The sequence below is a fragment of the Aquarana catesbeiana genome, linkage group LG02 (assembly GCF_042186555.1).
Source record: "Aquarana catesbeiana isolate 2022-GZ linkage group LG02, ASM4218655v1, whole genome shotgun sequence".
Classification (NCBI taxonomy): domain Eukaryota; kingdom Metazoa; phylum Chordata; class Amphibia; order Anura; family Ranidae; genus Aquarana; species Aquarana catesbeiana.
Window position 1 is genome coordinate 392736204 of NC_133325.1, and position 20905 is coordinate 392757108.

At 43.9% G+C, this 20905-nt stretch overlaps 1 protein-coding gene across 2 annotated transcripts in view; it reads right to left on the minus strand.

The window, feature by feature from the left end:
* AP2B1 (adaptor related protein complex 2 subunit beta 1) overlaps window positions 1–20905 on the minus strand; it is a 187396-nt gene that overhangs the window by 73883 nt on the left and 92608 nt on the right. The window contains exons 13-15 of one of the 2 annotated variants that reach the window (XM_073615226.1): window positions 18028–18287; window positions 13673–13865; window positions 9048–9068 (exon numbers count right to left, since the gene is read on the minus strand). In XM_073615226.1, the coding sequence (XP_073471327.1) occupies window positions 9048–9068; window positions 13673–13865; window positions 18028–18287 (474 nt within the window). The remainder of the gene's footprint in view (window positions 1–9047; window positions 9069–13672; window positions 13866–18027; window positions 18288–20905) is intronic. The other variant, XM_073615227.1, reaches the window with a different exon arrangement.

The window sequence follows — 20905 nt, forward strand, 5'->3', positions numbered from 1 at the left end:
TCAGTAGCGCGACGAACGTGCACCCCCTATACCCCTTAAAGTGGCTGCCGTACAGCTACGGCGATTTGCACAGGGGAGCCATTCTGCTGCCGTCAAATGATGGCGGGCGGGCGGCAAGCGGTTAAACTAAAGATGTTAAATTCTTCTACATCCTGCAGGGAATTTGTAAAAAATCAAAACAAAAACTTTACTGACAATTTTACTTCCGTTTTAACATCTGCCACTGCCACCCCCCACGTGGCAATTTTAAACTTTTTAACCATGTCCGGATATGCAGTATATTTTGTGACTTCAATGCCTCCTTTTGCACAAGCTCTACTCCTATTTGTTCTCTTTGGACAGAAGCCTCGAAGTTGTGTCAGCATTCTAAATAGGATGAATCAGATTTCCTTTAACGTGACAATTTCAAATTCAAGGGCTTAACACATTCTTATCTGGCTTCTACAATGTCAATTCCAAAAAAAGTTAGGAGGCTTTGTAAAATCTACATAAAAACAGAATGCAATGATTTGTAAATCTCATAAGCCCATATTTTATTCACAGTAGAAAACAGAAACATTAAATGTTTAAACTGAGAAAATGTACCATTTTAAAGTGATTGTAAACGATCACCTTGTAAAACGACCCATTCAGTTTAAAATAAAAAATTAAAGGCAAAACATTTGTGTATAGATATAAAAAAAATATATAATACCTTTCATATCAGGAATATGAACTGTTGGGTTTATATATTCTTTAAGAAAAAAAACAAGGTCATTTAAAAATTGATGGCAGTCCCGCAACAAAAAGCTGGCAAAATAAGTGGTACTAACAAGAAAGAGCTGAAGGACCTTTTGCAACTAATTAGGTTAATTGGCAACAGGTCAGTAACGTGACTGGGAAAAAAAAGAGAATCTTAGAGAATCAGTGTCTCAGAAGTAAAAATGAGCTGAGGTTCACCAATCTGTGAAAAGCTGCATTTAAAAATTGTGGAACAATTTCATAATAATGTTCCTCAACGTAAAATTGCAAAGTCTTTATATATATATATATATATATATATATATATATATATATATATAGATAGATAGATAGATAGATAGATAGATAGATAGATATATCATCATCTATAGTATCATCAAAAGCTTTTGAGAATCTGGATAAATCTGTGTGTGCAAGGGACAGGACCAAAATGCAATATTGGATACCCGTGATCTTCAGGCCTTCAGTAGGAATTACATGAAAAATAGGCATGATTCTGTGAAGGATATCACTGCATGGGCTCAGAAATACTTCCATAAATCACAGTTTTTGAACAGTTTGCTGTGACATCTAAAAATGCAAAGCCAAGCTCTATCATGCGAAGAAGAAGCCAGATTTGAACATGATCCAGAAATGCTGCCATCTTCCTTGGGCCAAAGTTCATTTAAAAAGTGTCTGTTGAAAAGTGGGAAACCGTTCTGTGGAGAGAGGAATCGTTATCGGACATTCTTTTTTGGCAACTATAGGCGCCGTGCCCTCTGGACAAAAGAGAGGGACCTTCAAGCTGGTTACCAGCGCTCAGTTGAAAAGCCGGTATCTCTGATGGTTTGGAGGTGCATTAGTGCGTATGGAATGAGCAGCTTGCACATCTGGAAAGGCACCATTAATGCTGAAGGATATACAGGTTTTAGAGCAGCATGTGCTAAGGCAAGAATGGGACAATGTTCCTCCCCCAAAACTCCAGCAACCGGTCTCCTCAGTTCCCAGATGTTTACAGAGTGTTAAAAGAAGAGGGGATGCTACACTGTGGTAAACATGGCCCTGTCCCAACTTTTTTGGAATTGGGGTTGTGCTTTGCCAGCTTTTTGTTGCCCTGTTCCTAAGTTTGTACAGATGTTTCTGCCAACAATTTCAACATACGTTATTTTTTTTCTTAAAATGGTACATTTTCTCAGTTTAAGCATTTAATGTTTTCTATTGTCAATAAAATATGGGTTCATAAGATTTGCAAATCATTTTCTTCTGCTATTATGTAGATTTTACACAATGTGCCAACTGTTTTGGAATTGAGATTGTAGTTATGCTCTGACATTGAAGATATATTTTATATATCTAATATATATAAATATTTTGAAGTTAAAGTGGATGTAAACCCTCACATAAACCCAGTGAAGTGAACAGCCTCAGATGATACACAGAGATGAAACAAATCTCCCTGCATAAGTTTTACATGTATATCTGCTGTCTTCAGCTTGCTATATTCTTTAGAAAGTGCACACTGTGTTAGAACTTTTTTTCTTCCTGTTAAGTACTGGTTATGAAGGCATACACTGTGTGACAGCTGATTGGAGGAAAGGGACCCCTCCCCCTTCTCCTCATAGGCAGAGGAAGGAATGTGCTGTAAATAGACCAGCTCACTGCTAATCTATTTATAGCACCCACCCCACACAAATTTCAGGCTGGTTTTATCTTGGTTGATGGAGAACTTGTCAGAAGTTATCATGCTGATAACAGAAGAACGGAGCAGCAGAAAGACACAGAACTTGGAGAGAGATAAGAAAACACTACAGATATATGTGCTTAGGTCAAATTTCATGAATCAGGTTTACATCCACCATCCACTTGAAGGAGAGAGGACAAAGTCTATGTCTGACTCCTCTGAATGCTCAGATAAATTGTGGCAAATTATAAAAAATATATCAAATTTAAACAGGCTGTAGACAATAGACAATCAGTATACTGCCAATGTATAATTATACACTTTTTAAAAGTAGTAATACTCCGCAGGGCCGAAACTTGGGGGGCGTCAGGTTGGGGGGACTGTAAACTGCACCTTCTATGCCTGTACCAGGATGAGACCAAGTGAATTCGGGGTCTAGAGGAGAATACATACCGGGGGGAGCTGGGAACTGAGACATGGGAGATGCAGGTGAGAAAATTAACACCCTTGTCCCTCTGTGCACATCACTCACAAAACTCACCAATGACATACTATCCTATCCTCAAGTTGACCGGTGATTAATGCAGTAAGTTTGGCTCCACCCCCATGACAGGAAATGCAGAAAGTGTGAGGTGCTTGTACCAGGAGGGGAGATCCAACATGGAGGAGGCAGATGAGAGAAAACTGACCCCCCCCCCCCCCCCCCGCTGTGCACATCACTGAAAAATACTGACCAATCACATACTATCCTATCCTCATAACTAACACAGTGTCTGCTCCCATCACTGACCCACCTTTGTCCTATCCCATCACCGGCTGACCCACCCCTGTCCTATCCCGTCACCGGCTGACCCACCCCTGTCCTATCCCGTCACCGGCTGACCCACCCCTGTCCTATCCCGTCACCGGCTGACCCACCCCTGTCCTATCCCGTCACCGACTGACCCACCCCTGTCCTATCCCGTCACCGACTGACCCACCCCTGTCCTATCCCGTCACCGACTGACCCACCCCTGTCCTATCCCGTCACCGACTGACCCACCCCTGTCCTATCCCGTCACCGACTGACCCACCCCTGTCCTATCCCGTCACCGACTGACCCACCGCTGTCCTATCCCGTCACCGACTGACCCACCGATGTCCTATCCCGTCACCGACTGACCCACCGCTGTCCTATCCCGTCACCGACTGACCCACCGCTGTCCTATCCCGTCACCGACTGACCCACCCCTGTCCTATCCCCTCACTGACTGACCCATCCCTGTCCCATTCTGTCACTTACTGACCCACCGCTGTCCTACCCCGTCACCGATTGACTGAACCCCAGTGATCTTGGTTCTCTTTCATGTTGTTTAGGTAGATCTCCACCTCTCAAAGGTTGCCTACCCCTCATATAGATGCAGCCTGCAGCTGTGGGGTTTGGCTCCCACTGGACTTCACCTCCAGTAGGCGTGGGGTTAACTGTGATTTAACCCAACTACAAAAAACCTGATTAGAGCCCCCCAACCCCCCCCCCCAACATTCTATTCATAATACATGGAATCTAAAAAATGAGGCTGCTGTGACCTTTGAAATATAGCATATACACTATATTAATAGTGTATATGCTATATTTCAATGGTCACAGCAGACTCATTCCATGTACTATGAATGTTGGTGGGGGGGGGGGGGGGTTTGTAGTTGGGTTACATATTAGTCTTTAACAGGAGCTCCACCGGTTGGTGTCGGGGGAGTGCAGGTGCAGTTTGGCATTTTTGCCCTGGACACTGAATGATCTTGTCCTGGGTGGGGGGCTCCAAAGTCTTTGTCCTGGGTAAAGGAATGTCTAATTTCGCCACTGATACTCCTAACTGCCCAGCTGTCACAGACTTAAAGTGATTGTAAGGGTTCTTTTTTTTTTTTTTTAATTAAATAACAAACATATCATACTTACCTCCACTATGCAGCTCGTTTTGCACAGAGTGGCCCCGAACCTTGTCTTTTGGGGTCCCCTGGAGGCTCTTGCGGCTCCTCCCCACATCAATGCGTCCCTGTCGAGTCAAGTTCCAGGGCTCAGGTAAGTAAAACAGGGGGCTGGGGGGGCCGGTCACTGCCAGGTGTTTTTTCACCTTAATCATAAGATGCATCAACGTGAAAAAACACAAAGGTTTACAACCCCTTTAACATTCTCATGGTTAAAAAGATCAGGTACACCTTCTGGGGGAAGATCAAGGGTCTACTTTTCAAGTATGTTTCTAAGACCTCTAACTAACTAAGCATGCTGGAAGTTTACTGCAAGATAACATTTGGTTATTCTTTGTATCTATTGCAATGAGCTTTACATGACACCTGTCATGGCAGAAATTCATAGGCTCTAGACCTTTACTCATACAATATAGTATCTGGTTTGGCAGGATTCATATCTGTGTATTACCGTACAGTAAATCGCATTTTACCACACATTACTGCAATGTATGGCAAAACCGACTGTTGCCATTCACTTTCACCACACCTTGCCAGCGCACCACTACGCACATGTGTTTAAGCACACCACGAGGTACAGATGTAACTCATCTGTGCCTTGTGGTGCACTGCTTAAAAAAAGAAAAAGTTGCAGGTGTACTAAAATATCCTTTATGGTTAGTTGCCAACCTATGAAAATGTGTGGGCTGTCTTACCACAACACATCAACCCTCCACATAATGAACAATCTATCTTGCTGTACGCTATAGTTTTATTGCATCATCAGGCTTTTTACTGACTGTGGCATTTGGATAGTATAGAAATGTTACAGGAAGTCTTACAATTGTAGTCCTCAAAACATGTTAAGAGCCAGCATGTAGCATAGCGGTTAAGTGGTTAGTACTTCTGCCTTGCATCATTAGGGTCCTTCATTCTAACTGCATCCAGGAAAGAATCTGTATGGAGCTTGCATGTTCTCCCAGTGCTTGTGTGGGTTTCCTCCAGGTACTTTAGTTTCCTCCCACACTTCAAAGACATGCTGGTAGGTCATTTGGCTCCCATCTAAATGAACCTTAGTATGTTAGTGTATGCAAGCACATGAGACAGAGATCTTTGATTGCAAGCCCCTTGAGGGCAGGGTCTGATGTTATGTATAATATATAATGCACTCTTTATATTGTTGCCACAATGTAACTAATAAAATGATTAACACACCAGCAACCATGTTAATCCTTTTTTTTTCACAATAAAGGTTTACTGTATTGAAGTTATTGAATAATTTATACAATGTATAGTCATCTGTAACAAATATATGCGAATATGAAAATTAATCCTTAATCATTTGGTTGTAGCTGACCTTAAAAATGTACTAGAACTTAAAGAATGTTGTTCTTTCTGGTGCCTGCATGTCCAGTTAGATTTCACATACATCACCCCCAGTCCCTTAGTTCCTGATGTGCTTGGTTATTCATTTTTCAACTAGGTTTCATGTGTCTGGCCCCAATGCCCTGAGGGCCCTCACTGGCCAGGTAGTCCTCTTTTTGCTGGCCATACACTATATGAAAAATCGGCCAAACCCATTTGCAAAAAACGAACATTCAGCTGTGAGAGCAAACAATAGTGCCAGGACCGGTAAATTGCTCAGTGGACAAAAATTAATCAATTTTTTGTTTTTTTACATAAACCTAGTGCAACCAGTTCGGATGGGAAACACATTAACCTTTCAATTTATCATTTGTTCGGCAGAAAATTTCCAAACTTGTCCTTCGTTTTTTCGGCTCAAAAACGTCCCAACGATTATCGATCTTATGCCCATTAACTGGCCGAAAAACGAACAAACTGTCTAAATGACCGAATTTCGGGCCGATTTTTCGTATAGTGTATGGCCAGCATATCACAGCGATGGACCAATAGCCCAGTCAGATTTCACATACACAACTTCAGGTGCTCGATAGCCCAGGGTATTCAGGTATTCAAGGTCACTTGGTCAGCTGCATGCCCTGTCCCTTTCCATACTATGCTATTGCTTGATAACTGTGACAGAAGGCCTCATTGGCCAAGTGCAATGTGCAGGAGACAGAGTCAGATGCTTCAGCATAAAACCTGATAGAACAAATTGAATATCTGAGCACTCCGAGTTTTGAGGCAATAGTGTAATCCATGTGAAATCTCAACTGTGCTACAACATACCGTACAAGCTAAGAATACACTGTTTACAGTCTTACTACAGTGCAAGAATCCTTACTATGGAGAAAGGGGGATGACTGCGTATCACTGGCTCACCATACTGGGAATCTTCAAAAGACACTTGCATTGGTGGCCAGTGCTTGTTTTAACTTACACTTGTCCAATGCTTGAGAAAATTATTTCCTATGCAGGTTTTCATTTGGTAGCCACACTTTTTAGGTGCTTACATAAGCTATGTTTTTCTGTAACATCAACTAGAAAGCTGCTCAAAGCACTGCTCAACAATGGCATACTGTACACTACATACATAGTATATACATTAACTATAATGCCTTCCTCCTTGTCCATAGGAATCCCATTCCATACATGTGCCACACTGTATTGCGACAGATAACTTTTGACATTGTTCGGGGCTTGGAGAGACATAAGCTGCAGAAGGAATAGGTTCTCTTGTTTGAAACACATGGGTAGCTCAAGCAGGATTGCACTTTTTATGTATATTGTAAAACCTTTTAAAGAGAACCAGATGCCAATTAATATATGTAATAATATGAATCTCCATTCTTGAACTCTTACAATTCAGCCTTAGCTGAGGGATTACACAGTTTTTATTATTTAGTTGTAGTCTTCTTCTGTGAGAAAAAGGTGTCAGGCCAAGACTGAGGCTAGAAGACCATCTTCTCTCCCGTCTAAGCTGGCACAAATTCTGACAGGAAAAGAATACAAGTGAATAATGGTTAACACAGCTATCCGTGAGAAATAGGACTGCACTGTTAAAACAAAGTAAGAGTAAAGATTCTGATTACGACCATAGCCTGTTTCTGACTTGTTCTCTCAAGGGTCAATTCACACTGACTTGGTAAAAAATAAATAAGTGCAGCGCTATGATTGCAAAAAAAAAGGGAAAAATTGTGATAAAATGACACAAACTCTAACATAATAGATGTGAATAGATATTAAGCAATGTGCTAATATAGTGACTGCACTACACACAAATGTCCAAATTGGACGACATGATGAAATACAGTCCAATTAGGTTTGTGATCCAATACACATGTGAGAAGTTCCTGGCATTCCTGGGAACCTTGGAGTAAAAAAATGGAAGCAAACACCACCACCGTGAAAGAGGGAGGAGGCTTACCAGATAATATTGACTTGGCGGGGCATATACCACCCAAGTCAACAAGGCTTGTTGGGTTCAAAGCACCCAATGGGGGACAGGAGATCCTGGAACTCCGTCAGTCGATCAGCCTTAGACGTTCATGAGATGTTAGCTGAAGGTTCCAGGAGTCTCGGGTCCCCCAGATGACGACTGTGCAGTTGAAACGCTATGTCAGCCCACTTTTTCTATTACATGATACCCTTCCTGTGACAATAAGTTTTCATGCTCCCTGAGACTCCTGGAGCCTTCAGCTAACATCTCATGACCGTCTAAGGCTGATTGACTGACGGAGTTCCACGATCTGCTGTCCCCCATTGGGTGCTTTGAACCCAACAAGCCTTGTTGACTTGGGTGGTATATGCCCCGCCAAGTCAATATTATCTGGTAAGCCTCCTCCCTCTTTCACTGTGGTGGTGTTTGCTTCCATTTTTTCACTCCAAGGTTCCCAGGAATGCCAGGAACTTCTCACATGTGTATTGGATCACAAACCTAATTGGACTGTATTTCATCATGTCGTTCAATTTGGACATTTGTGTGTAGTGCAGTCACTATATTAGCACATTGCTTAATATCCATTCACATCTATTATGTTAGAGTTTGTGTCATTTTGTCACATATATGTTTGAATCACATACAATTTTTCCCTTTTTTTTGCAATCATAGAGCTGCACTTATTTATTTTTTACCTACTTAGCTCTTTGTCTACAGCCGTGCCAGGTGCTGGATTGCGGGGTCACAGCGCAGTATACATTTTTCATAATTCACACTGACTTGCACTAAAATGTACGGAAAATGCATGTACATTTCCATCCTTTTTAGTTGCTTTTTAATGTGCGCTAACGTCCGCCGACATACACTTTGACATCCGTTGACATGCACAGCATTATGGTGTGAATAGGACACGTTGGAAATTGTTTTACAGCTGTCCTTTTGTTGATCTGCGTTTTACAGCTGCGGTAAAATGCAGATCAACGCACTGGTGTGAATTGGCCCTTAGGAAAGGTGTCAGCCGTGTATAAAAAAAACATAGCTGTCAAAAGAGACTTGACTAATGAGTCACAAGTGACAGGAAACTGAAGCAGACAACATGGAGAAAAATGGCATTTCTATACAGTGCTTTAAAAGGTTGGAGGTTGTGTAAGGTACTTTACTGAAAGCGCAAGGGAGGGAAAGGTCGTGCTTGATCAAGCGCATAAACTAGATGCTTTAGAACATTGTTCACAGCTAAATGCAAATGGTCATGCACGTGAGCTGCCTGGATGTGAGAGGAAGAGAGAATCCATAATGGACACCAATGAAAGGAGGAGAGAAGGATAATGCCAGTTTATTAGAAACTACTGAGTAAGAAGCAGTTACCCATTGCGTATCCTCTCCCATCTGCAAAGGTAGGCGGGACACAGGAGGAAAGAAGCAGAAAGGTTACTATCAGCTGAACTACAGAAAACAACCATCAGCGCCTCTTACAGCAAATCTAACATCCCTGACAAATTCCAGGCCTGGGCAGCCACTGTCCTTGTGGCATCAGCATTAAATTTTGCATCTAGTGTTGGTGAGGACAGGATGTTCCTGACATGAGCAGAAACAAAAATTCAAGTTGACTGCCAAAGTCACACTAACACTTTCCAAGTCAGATTTCTCTGACTACTGCTAAATAAATGCATTTACGTCACAAACTTACCAATAGGAGTAATCATTGAACAAATTACAGTGCAACAACCTATTCAAATGCATATTTTATAAAATTACATTTTAATATTCATGCTAAGAAAACATACATAGTCAATAGGCTGCAGTCAAATTATCAATACATCATCTTACGTGTTTTATTTTGACAGACTGACAGATGTGTGCAGTTTTATAATTTATGGGTGCACAGGTCTGTGTACTCAGATGATACGCAGTGCAAAGCCTCATCTTTAAAGAACAGATTCTATGGATGGGGGGGAATGTGGGGAGAAAAGTAACTATAGATTAATAGGTTGGGGATGTCGGCTGAGCTCAGTAGGTGGCTACAGTGCTTAAAGCGGAACTTTACTCATATCAGCTTTTAAAAAAAAAATAATGCTACATACATTTCACATTAATAATTATGCTACCAGAATCAGTGTGTGCTGTAAATTGCCTCCAGTATTGCTCACATTTCTTCTTACCGGAGGCTGCCGATTTCCAGAACCCCTGAACTCCTGAACAGCGATAAGTCATAAAGTGGAACTAAACCCATTGATTTTAGGGTCCTTTCACACTGGGGCGGGGGTGTTGTCGGCGGTAAAGCGCCGCTTTAACGTCGGTATGCGGCCGCTAGCGGGGCGGTTTTACCCCCCTGCTAGCTGCTGAGAAAGGGTTAAAACCACCGCAAAGCGCCTCTGCAGAGGCGCTTTGCTGGCGGTATTGCCGCACCATCCCATTGATTTCAATGGGCAGGAGCGGTAAACACTCCGTTCCTTCACCGCTCCGAAGATGCTGCTGGCAGGACTTTTTTTACTGTCCTGCCAGCGCATCGCTCCAGTGTGAAAGCCCTCGGGGCTTTCACACTGGAATTAAAGCAGCGGCTGTTTCGGGTCGGTTTGCAGGCGCTATTATTAGCGCAACAGCGCCTGCAAACCGCCCCAGTGTGAAAGGGCTTTAACAGTTTAAAAAAACAGTTCCATTCCCAGAATGCCGGGATTGCCAACTGTCACATTTGCTTGTGTCCTCAACCAAACTGTCAAACCATCAAAAGGCTGGTGTCATAATTGAAAACATGTGCAACACCATGGCAGTTGCAGATCAAACAGAAGCAGCTACCTTGGCTGTAAGGCTCGGTTCACACATGGGCGGCACGACTTGCAGGTCGCCTCAGCGAGGCGACCTGCAAACGACTGCCGGGGCGACTTGCGAGACGACTTCTGCATAGAAGTCTATGCAAGTCGCCCCAAGTCGCCCCCAAAGTAATACAGGAACCTTTTTCTAAGTCGGAGCGACTTGCGTCGCTCCGATTAGAACGGTTCCATAGCACAGAACGGGAGGCGACTTGTCAGGCGACTAGGTCGCCTGACAAGTCGCCCCAGTGTGAACCGAGCCTAAAGGAAAGGAGGTTTTAATTCCACTGTAAGGCTGTCAGCAGATTGGCCTCTAAAAATTCAGCAGTGCCTAAAAATAGAGAGCAACTGAGCATGGGGAGAGCAGGTTGAAACAGTGTATTTTTGTATTTTAAAGTGGAGCTCCACCCAAAAAGAGGAAGCTTTTCTTGTTCACACCCTCCCCCCTCCCTACGTCATTTCCAGCCCCTCCTCCTTCCCCCTGCTGCCTTCTGGGACACACAGAGGTCCCGTTGAAGACGGCAAGACCATTCAGAAAGCGCAGCATGACTCGCACATGCGCAGTAGGAAACCGGCTGTGAAGCCGCAAGGCTGAACTTCCTGTTTCCCTTACTACAGATGCTGGTGCCTGCCCCCCAAAGCCGATTGACAAATCGGCTAGGGGTGACATTGTGGGATCCCTGTAAAGGCAAGTGTCCTTATATTATAAGTCAGTAGCTATGGTATTTGTAGCTGCTGACTTTTATTTTATTTTTTTGCAGACTGGAACTCCTCTTTAAAATCGTCAAATGTCACTTCCACCCAATGGCCTTAAAGGGACCATTTTTTTATGGAATAATTTTTTCTTTAAAGTGCCCCATTCTCCGTGCTCGTACGCAGAAGCGAACGCCTACATAAGTTGCGCACACATATGAAAACGGTGTTCAAACCACACATGTGAGGTATTGCCGCGATCGTTAGAGGGAGAGCAATAAATCGAGCACTAGACCTCCTCTGTAACTCAAAACTGGTAACCGGAAGAAATTTTTAAACGTCCCCTATGGAGATTCTTAAGTGCCAAAGTTTGTTGCCATTCCACGAGCAGTCGCAATTTTGAAGCATGACATGTTGGGTATCAATTTACTCGGCATAACATTATCTTTCACAATATAGAAAAAAAAAGTTTACTGCTTACTTATATTTTTTTAAATCAAAAAAGTGTATTTTTAGCAAAAAAATTGCATTTGTAAGACCGCTGCGCAAATACGGTGTGACAAAGTATTGCAACAACCGCCATTTTATTCTCTAGGGTGTCTGAAAAAATACATATATAATGTTTGGGGGGTTCCAAGTCATTTTCTAGCAAAATAAATGATTTTAACTTGTAAACACTAAGTGTGAAAAATAGGCCTGGTCCTTAAGTGGTTAAACAGAATAGGCACTTATTTTTAATGTTTTATATAGCTATACCTGCAAAAGGGGCCAGCCTGAAGTTATCCAGCAGGACTTCATTTTCTGACAAAAGTTCCACTTTAATATGCAGTCAGGGCTCGATTCTCTAAATGTGGCTTGAATTGTATTCATTGCTTGCATTTATCAGATTATGTATAGTTTCTTTAAAGGGATAGTTCACCTTTACTACTAAACTGCCTATGCGGATAAGGGGCATCTGTAGATTAAAACAAACTGTGCAGCTCTGACTAAAGATGAATAAAGCCCTTGCTATAGGTGTAGACCATTTACATACCTTATGAAGCCTGACTGGAATACACCCATGACATTGCTAAGTACTCCCAGGACGTTGCCAAGTGAGGCCTAGTCATCACTGCTCACCTCCACCATCACAGAAGTGATCTCTCAAATGCTGAGCTCAGAGCTACTGCATCAGGGGAGAGAGAGAGTATGGGAGGGGGTTTGAATTGGAGGAAAGAGCTCACTCCTGTGATGGTGGAGGTGAGCAGTGATGACTAGGCCTCACTTAGCAATGTCCTGGAAGTATTCCAGTCAGGCTTCAGAAGGTATGTAAATGGCCTACACCTATAGCAAGGGCTTTATTCACCTTTAGTCAGAGCTGCACAGTTTGTTTTATTCTACAAACATTCCTAACCTGCATAGGCAGGTTTTTTTTGTAAAGGTGAAACTATCCTTTTAAAGTGTATTTCAACTTTGCAGCCAAACTGTGTCTTGTTCTCATTCGCAAAGCATAACCAAAATAAAATAAAACAAATGCTGCTTATATTTCGCTTGCTCTTTTTTCCGCAATGCAGAGGGGGCTGGGGAATTAGGTGCCTTTTATACTGATCAGTTTTTACATTACCAAAAGCACAAAAAAATACATGACCACAAAATCCTAAGGAGCTCTAAAGACCAGTCAGTGGTGTTTTTAAGCCTGCATGCTGCATTTTTGCACCTCCCTACGGAAATGAATGGAAAATGCATCAAAAACTTGGCAAAAACCCACCTGTGGTGGCGTTTTTGGTGCATTTTTTTGAGTCACATGTCCTTTTTCACAGGTGCAAAACACACTGGAAACGTGACAAATGCCTATGCGGTTTTACCGCATTTTTGCAACATAGCAGTGTGAAAGCAGCCTTTGGCTTAGGGCCTTTTCACACTGATCATTTTTTCTTCAGTTTTTGCCTTACCAAACATGGCAAGTCGGTTAGGTTTTTAAAAGTCCTGCATTTTTGAGACATGTTTGGTGCGGTGAAAAAAGCACACCCTCTTATTGAAATAATTGAAATATGCATCAAAAACGCTGCAAAAAGGCACCCACGGTTGCATTTTGATGCATTTTTTGAGTCCCATGTACATTTTTCAGAGGTGCAAAATGCAAAGGAAATGCAAAAATGTGGACTTTTAATTTCTTTGTCAAGGATTAATGTGGACGGATTATAGATCCAAACACCAAAAGGCCTGTTATTTTACTGCCAGGTGGTGTGAGCTCTTGATTCTGCTCCGGTTGCAATTTGGCCCTTTCATCCATATGCAGATTATATCACAGGTATTGGTCTAATAAGCAAATCTTATGATGGGAGGCTCCAAAATATGTATCTGCAAGTAGCTTTTCCTACCATCTATGTGATAGAGGTTCAGACCAGATTACTGCTATAATGATACTAAGAGTAAATTAAGAGTCAAGGAGCATAAACAGGTAAATGACAATTGTTAAAATAAGCAGCTGAAAGTAGCACAATTTCTTACCAGGCTATCTAGGCCTCCACCAAGCAGATCCACTGCTCCCATCTGCATTGAAGATACTTGTGGCACATTTCCTGGAGGTCCGAGGTCTAGATTAAGAAGGTCACCAAGGAGGTCTCCTTGAGAGGGAATGACCTGTGTCTGCTCAATGGCAGAGGTAGGGGCTGGTCCAATAGGGCTGTCTCCAATGTCAATGCTAGAATTCAATATATAACAGTATTAGATTAAAAAAAAAAAAAAATCTTGTTGTTACATTCTAGGGAAAACTACCTCACTTTCTCTTCATTGCCCTTTGTAAAAGTGTAAACATTTAAAACAAAAGGGCAGGGGTGCTAAACCTGTGGCCTGTTTAGCCCTCTGAGGTGGCCTGCAACCCTAAATCCAGGTGCATATACATGCTCTGTTATGTCCGGTTGGGATTGCTGACCCACCATCCCAAAGCATCAGAGTGCATGGAATCAGGTCCAGCAGCAGAGGAAGCAGACGCCGCATAAGCCAATGCTTCCTCTGTATTGCAGGCTCCTGTCCCAGGTGGTGTGATACCAAGTGCACTTCACCTGGGACCTCTCTAGCAGCCTGGAGAGTAATGCCAGCAGAAGCTGGAAGAGGAAAAGGTCAATGTATTAAACATCACACACACTGCACTTTTGCAATGGGCATAGTAGCACTTATAAAAAAAAAAAAAAAAAAAAAAAAAGAAAAGGGGTTTATTATGCGGTTTTCACACTGATCCGTAGGTGCAGTGCACCTGCGGGTTAGCTGCACTGAACTATACACTTCCATTATATGCTGCAGGTTTGATTCACTTTCTGAAAGCACACCAAAACTCCTGAATGCAGGAGATTTGGTGCGCTTCCAGAAAGTGTACCACACCCACAAGATGTAATAGAAGTCTATGGCTCAGAGCAGCTAACCTGCAGCAAAGTAGCAGGTGCTCTGCGTAGCACCTGGGGTGCTAGTAGACTGTAGCAAATCAGTGTGAAAACAGCCTTATAGGGGGCTCAGGACAGTAACGGCTCATTTACATTGTGGTTTGGGAGGGTTGGGCGGTAAAACCCCATAGTTCATTGTGGCCTGTGACCGGTTACCAAATCACTTAAAGTGTAAGTAAATGCCCCTATCGTTTTCAGCCAAGGAAGCTGCCATCTTTGCCTCTGTTTAATCTACAACTGCCATGATGCTGCACATATAATCTGTTATGACACCAGCCATTGGATGACTTGACAGTTTGGTTGAGAGCACAACCAATTGGAGGCAGGGCTGTGTTTTGGCCTAAGCTGACAAGGCCTAGGCCTAGGGCGGCACTTTGCGGGGGGTGGCAAAAAGGGCCGCTCCCCCGCATGAGATAAAGCCCCCCCACCCGTCTTGCTGATTCCCGGCTCCCGCACACTTGCAGCCCACGGCGGCCGGCTTTCTGTAGGGGCGCCACTGTGTATGGGCGTGCTTGGCAGAGGATGGGGGCGTGTATCTCACGCCCCCCTACTCTCTGACAAGCACGCCCATACACCACGGCGCCGCTACAGAAAGCTGGCCGCCGTGGGCTGCAAGTGTGCGGGAGGCGGCAGCGGGAGCCGGGAATCAGCAAGACGGGTGGGGGGGCTTTATCTCATGCGGGGGGGCGTGTCACTCGCACCCCCATAAGCAACAGGTGACAGGTGGAGCCTTAAGCTCCGCCTACCCTCCCCTGCACTGCATCTTCTCCTCGGCCCTGGGGCTGTGACGTCAGGAGGAGAGAGAGGAGCACGAGGGAAACCCCCAGGACAGCAGGTACAGTGTTTTAATAAAGTATATCAGTGTTTTGGGCACTGGCAGCATTTGATGGGCACTGGCAGCATTTGATGGGCACAGTGGCTGCATTTGATGGACAAAGTGGCTGCATTTGATGGACACAGTGGCTGCATTTGATGGGACACAGTGGCTGCAATTGATGGGGCACAGTGGCTGCAATTGATGGGGCACAGTGGCTGCAATTGATGGGGCACAGTGGCTGCAATTGATGGGGCACAGTGGCTGCAATTGATGGGGCACAGTGGCTGCAATTGATGGGGCACAGTGGCTGCAATTGATGGGGCACAGTGGCTGCAATTGATGGGGCACAGTGGCTGCAATTGATGGGGCACAGTGGCTGCAATTGATGGGGCACAGTGGCTGCAATTGATGGGGCACAGTGGCTGCAATTGATGGGGCACAGTGGCTGCAATTGATGGGGCACAGTGGCTGCAATTGATGGGGCACAGTGGCTGCAATTGATGGGGCACAGTGGCTGCAATTGATGGGGCACAGTGGCTGCAATTGATGGGGCACAGTGGCTGCAATTGATGGGGCACAGTGGCTGCAATTGATGGGGCACAGTGGCTGCAATTGATGGGGCACAGTGGCTGCAATTGATGGGCACAGTGGCTGCATTTGATGGGCACAGTGGCTGCATTTGATGGGCACAGTGGCTGCATTTGATGGGCACAGTGACTGCGTTTGATGGGCACAGTGAGGCTGCAATTGCTGGGCATAGTGAGGCTGCAATTGATGGGCACAGTGAGACCCCCCGTGATAGCATTAAAACTCAGCAGCTAAAAATACTGTAGCTGCTGACTTTTAATATTAGAACACTTACCTGTCCAGGGATCCAGCGATGTCGACACCCCAGCTGATTTTCGGATTGGCTCTCGGGTTTTGCCACTATCATTCATGGTAAGGGAAACCGACCGGTTCCCTACTGCACATGTGCGAAGCGCGTTGCACTTTCTGAATGGCCCAGTGGAGGAAGGAGGAGGGGGGGCAAACTTCAGAGGGGACAGCGCAGTCTCCCAGAAGTGGGGAAGGGTACCTGTCAGAAACAGGTAATCGTTCCCCCCTGAAAGGTGCCAAATGAGCCTAAAGAGGAAGGAGTGTTGTTTACAGATGATAGGGTGGGTCTTAAACAGGAAGGGGTGTGGCCTCGGCAGGATGGGGTGGGTCGTATTTAAATTAGGGGGGTGCATGCGTTTAGTCAGGCCTAGGGCAGCACAAAACCTAAATACACCACTGATTGGAGGTTTACATTTCCGGCACATCCCGGAAATGAAACCATTTACTAAGTGGCCCTTGCTCTTAAATAGGTTGAGCACCCCTGTATTAGGGGCATGCATTAGAATAGGGGACACTTTACAAGCTAGTCACAGTTGCAGCAGTTTCAACATCATCACTTGTTCTCTATGTTCCTGTGATGAAAACTACAAGTGAGTCAAACTCCTAATGCAGAGAACCATGTTAACTTGATCAGTAGAGGAGGAGATGCAGGAGGCTGAAGTTATGTGAAAATCTCAAATTTTCCTGTGAAATTTTAATTTCATGCCCTCCCTAACCTCCTAAACCGCCCAACTAGTTTTTTTTAAAAGAAAAGTTTCGCCCAACTAGTTTAATGTGATTGGCAAATGTGTAAGGGATTGGGACCAAGACAGCTTTTAACAGCTAACTTCAGCTGCATATAGGTCTATATCTACTGGCCATCTTAACATGTCAGTTTTCACTGACCAAAATTTATGACATGTTTACCTTAAAGTGGATGTAAACCCACTCTCATCCTTCTAAACGAATGCCATAGTGGTTATCTATAAGGATATACATGCTTACTGCATGTATCCTTACCTGTAAAATGTCTCACCTCTGTCTGTTATGAGACCCAAAAAACTGCAGATTCTATGGATGGGTCTGTTGTCTGGAGCCTGGTGGGTGGAGTCCTGATGTCAGTAGACTCCCCGCCCACCTCTACACTCCCCTTGTCAACATGCATTTTCTCCTATGTATTTCTTACACTGATCTTCTGCTATGATCACTAACATCCATCCAAAACCCAGGAAGGTCACCACATAACTTCAGCCCAATCATGCTGGAGTGTGGAGCAGCCAATCCTGGGAGAGCTGGAGAAGAATGGAGGAGGGGATCTGAAGAACACAGAATGTCTCTCTCAGGCTTGTGCATGAGATATGTAAATCACCTGTCACTCACAGCAAGGGGGAGAAACCTACTCCTATTTCTCTGTCTGTCCATTTTTATCTCACTGAAAAAACATGAGTACTGCTCAAAGCTGCATTAACTCTTCGTGGCAAAACTGGGCACAGATGACATGAAATCCTATACTGTACAAGGTGCAGGCCTTAATTAAAAAATTCAGGTTTACATCCACTTTAATCACCTTTTAGTTCCAGGTTGGGAGTGTTAAACACAGATTTTTAAATCTACATTGTATGAAATCTGCTAAAACCTGCTATAACTGCAGAACTTCCCTGTGCTACATACTCTTAATAACAATAAATACTTATGCAAAGAAAAGTATTCGCAGATTAAATATCTACCATTTTACAAAGGGCCACAGCACTCACCTTCCATGCTGGATTGGTAGGTGTTTACGATGGACTCCATGGCTACCTTCAACAAAAGCATTGGGAGGCTTGTGGTACACTGAAGCCAGAGAGCCAATGTGGCAAATCAGCTCATCCAGCAAAGTGGGCTCTATAAGGTCTGTCTCCTCAGAGATAAGTGGCTTCTCGGAAAGTACCACCTCTTTGGCAGTGACAGGGTCAGTGGAGAGCAAACGCCAGTAAATATATCCTCGATCACGCAGGTCAGGGTTATCAGAATCCTATAAAGAAGAAGATGGTGACAATCAGCACACCCTCAATATGACACCAATACAGGAATAGCAATAGAGGTAAAACACATTTTTAATGCTTTAAACCTAGACCAAATGCCATGAGTTGTTACAGCATAGAGCAAACCAATTACAGCTGTATATTTTAAAATTGCATCTTGCCTCATTGCTGAGATCATAACATTTTTTATTTGAGACTGTGCATGTATAAATTCTCAAGTACTATTTTTTTATAAACTATAAGGCAATGTTCAAGCAATATCATGCACTTTCCATGATCTTCAACAAGCTTTCGTTTACAAGATCAAATACATCAAAGAAAGCAGCCAACCAAACTGCTGGAAATGTGGAGAAATAGATACAGATTTTAATCATATGTTTTGGTCTTGCCCCAAAGTACAATCCTTCTGGCTGGCAGTTACTAGTTTCATTGTCACTCTCACAACAATCAACATGCCAGTAAACATATCGGTTTGTCTGCTGGGCCTGGTGGCTTCCCTTAGCCCACCGCCGAGCATCCAGAACCCTAATAGGACTCCTATTATTCCATGCTAGGAAGGCCTTGCTTTTAAAATGGAAGCAACCTGAAGTACCCTCCCTGAAATTGTGGAAAGCAATGGTTAACTCCGTTGGGTCACTTTACAAGGCCACCTTCCCGGCCAGATGTTGCCCATCGAAGGTTGACAAAATCTGGCATATTTGGCTGGAATCGGATACGACCAACGCCACGCAATAATACCGTTTCCCGAGCTAATCTTAAATCTCAAGCCTACAAGCTAGTTGCCACGCACTATCTTCAAATCTCCTCTGAGCTGGTAATGAATTGTATATTCCTCACCACAGTGTAACTTACAGGAGGCAACCATGTAGTTTAAAACCACCTGTACTCTTTTCTAAACCTTTCTAAAACCTATGCTTTAGGTATTTAACTTTCAATAGTTTTACATTAGTTTCATATTGAGCCAGGGTATGCCCAGAGGCTGTGTTTTGTTACCTACCTCTTTGCAGAAATATCAATAAAAAGAATTTACAAAAAAAAAAAGCAGCCAACAACAGTTTCCTTAAGAACCTGTAAAACAGTTGTCATTGTTGGTGATAGGTTGCTTTTCTTGGTTTTTATCAAAAGCTGGTTTAAAATTGCGAGGTGTATGGTTAGCATACTGTATGCACTTCCCCAGCTTATAGCTACAAATGCCCAATGACCTTAACCACTTCAGCCCCAGAAGGATTTACCCCCTTAATGACCAGGCCATTTTTTGCGATACGGCACTATGACGCTTTAACTGACAATTACACAGAAGTGTGACGCTGTACCCAAACAAAATTGATCTCCATTCTTCCCCACAAATAGAGCATTCTTTTGGTGATAATTGATTACCTCTGCAGTTTTTATTTTTTACGCTATAAACAAAAAAAGACCAAAATTTTTTTTTAAAAAACAATATTTTTTACTTTTTGCTATAATAATTATCCCCCCCCCCCCCCCCAAAAAAATGTAAAAGAAAATTTCTTCATCAGTTTAGGCCAATATGTATTCTTCTACATATTTTTGGTAAAAAATTGCAATAAGCGTATATTGATTGGTTTGCGCAAAAGTTAAAGTGTCTATAAAATAGGGGATAGATTTATGGCTTTTTTTTTTTTTTTTTTTTTTTACTAGTAATGGCGGTGATCAGCGATTTTTAGCAGGACTGAGACGTTGTGGACTGATGGGCACTGATACAGCGGCACTGATGGGCACCGATGAGGTGGCACCAATGAGGTGGCACTGACGGGCACTGATGATGGGCACTCATAGGTGGCACTGATGGGCACTCATAGGTGGCACTGGTATAGGGCATTGATGGGCACTCATAGGTGGCACCGATGGGCACTCGTAGGTGGCACTGATGGGCACTTGTAGGTGGCATTGATGGGCACTTGTAGGTGGCATTGATGGGTAGTTATGGGTGGCACTGATAGTTGGCACAGATGGGCACGGATGGGCACTGACAGGTGGCACAGATGGACACTGATGGGTGGCATTGATGACACTGATTGTTTGCACTGATGCCCCTAAGGGTGGCATTGCTGGGCATCACTGCAACATAATGGTGCCAATCAGTGCCCATTTGTGGGCACTGATTGGCACAGATTGGGCACTGACTGGGCACATGTGGACAGCCATGGGGTACACACCTGGTGTGGTGATCTGAGGGGGGGCTGCGCTGATAAACAATCAGTGCAGACCCCCCCTACCAGGAGAGCTGCCGATCGGCTCTCCTCTACTCGCATCTGTCAGGCGCAAGTGAGGAAGAGACGATCAACGGCTTTTCCTATTGACATCGTGATCAGTTGTGATTGGACACAACCGGAGGCTCTTTACCAAGATCGGTGTAGTGGTGTGTCAGACTGACACACCGATCGCCGCGATGCGGGGCGAGCGGCGGCATGTTATCCTGCTGGACGTCATATGATGCCCAGTCAGGCTAACTGACCCACCGCCCGGCCGTCATCTGCTATGGGCCAGGCGGGAAGTGGTTAAAAACCTGTGTACTGTGTTTATTTTTGACACTTTTTGTTTTAGGTGAATGGGTAGGGGTACAATGTACCCCATACTCATTCACATA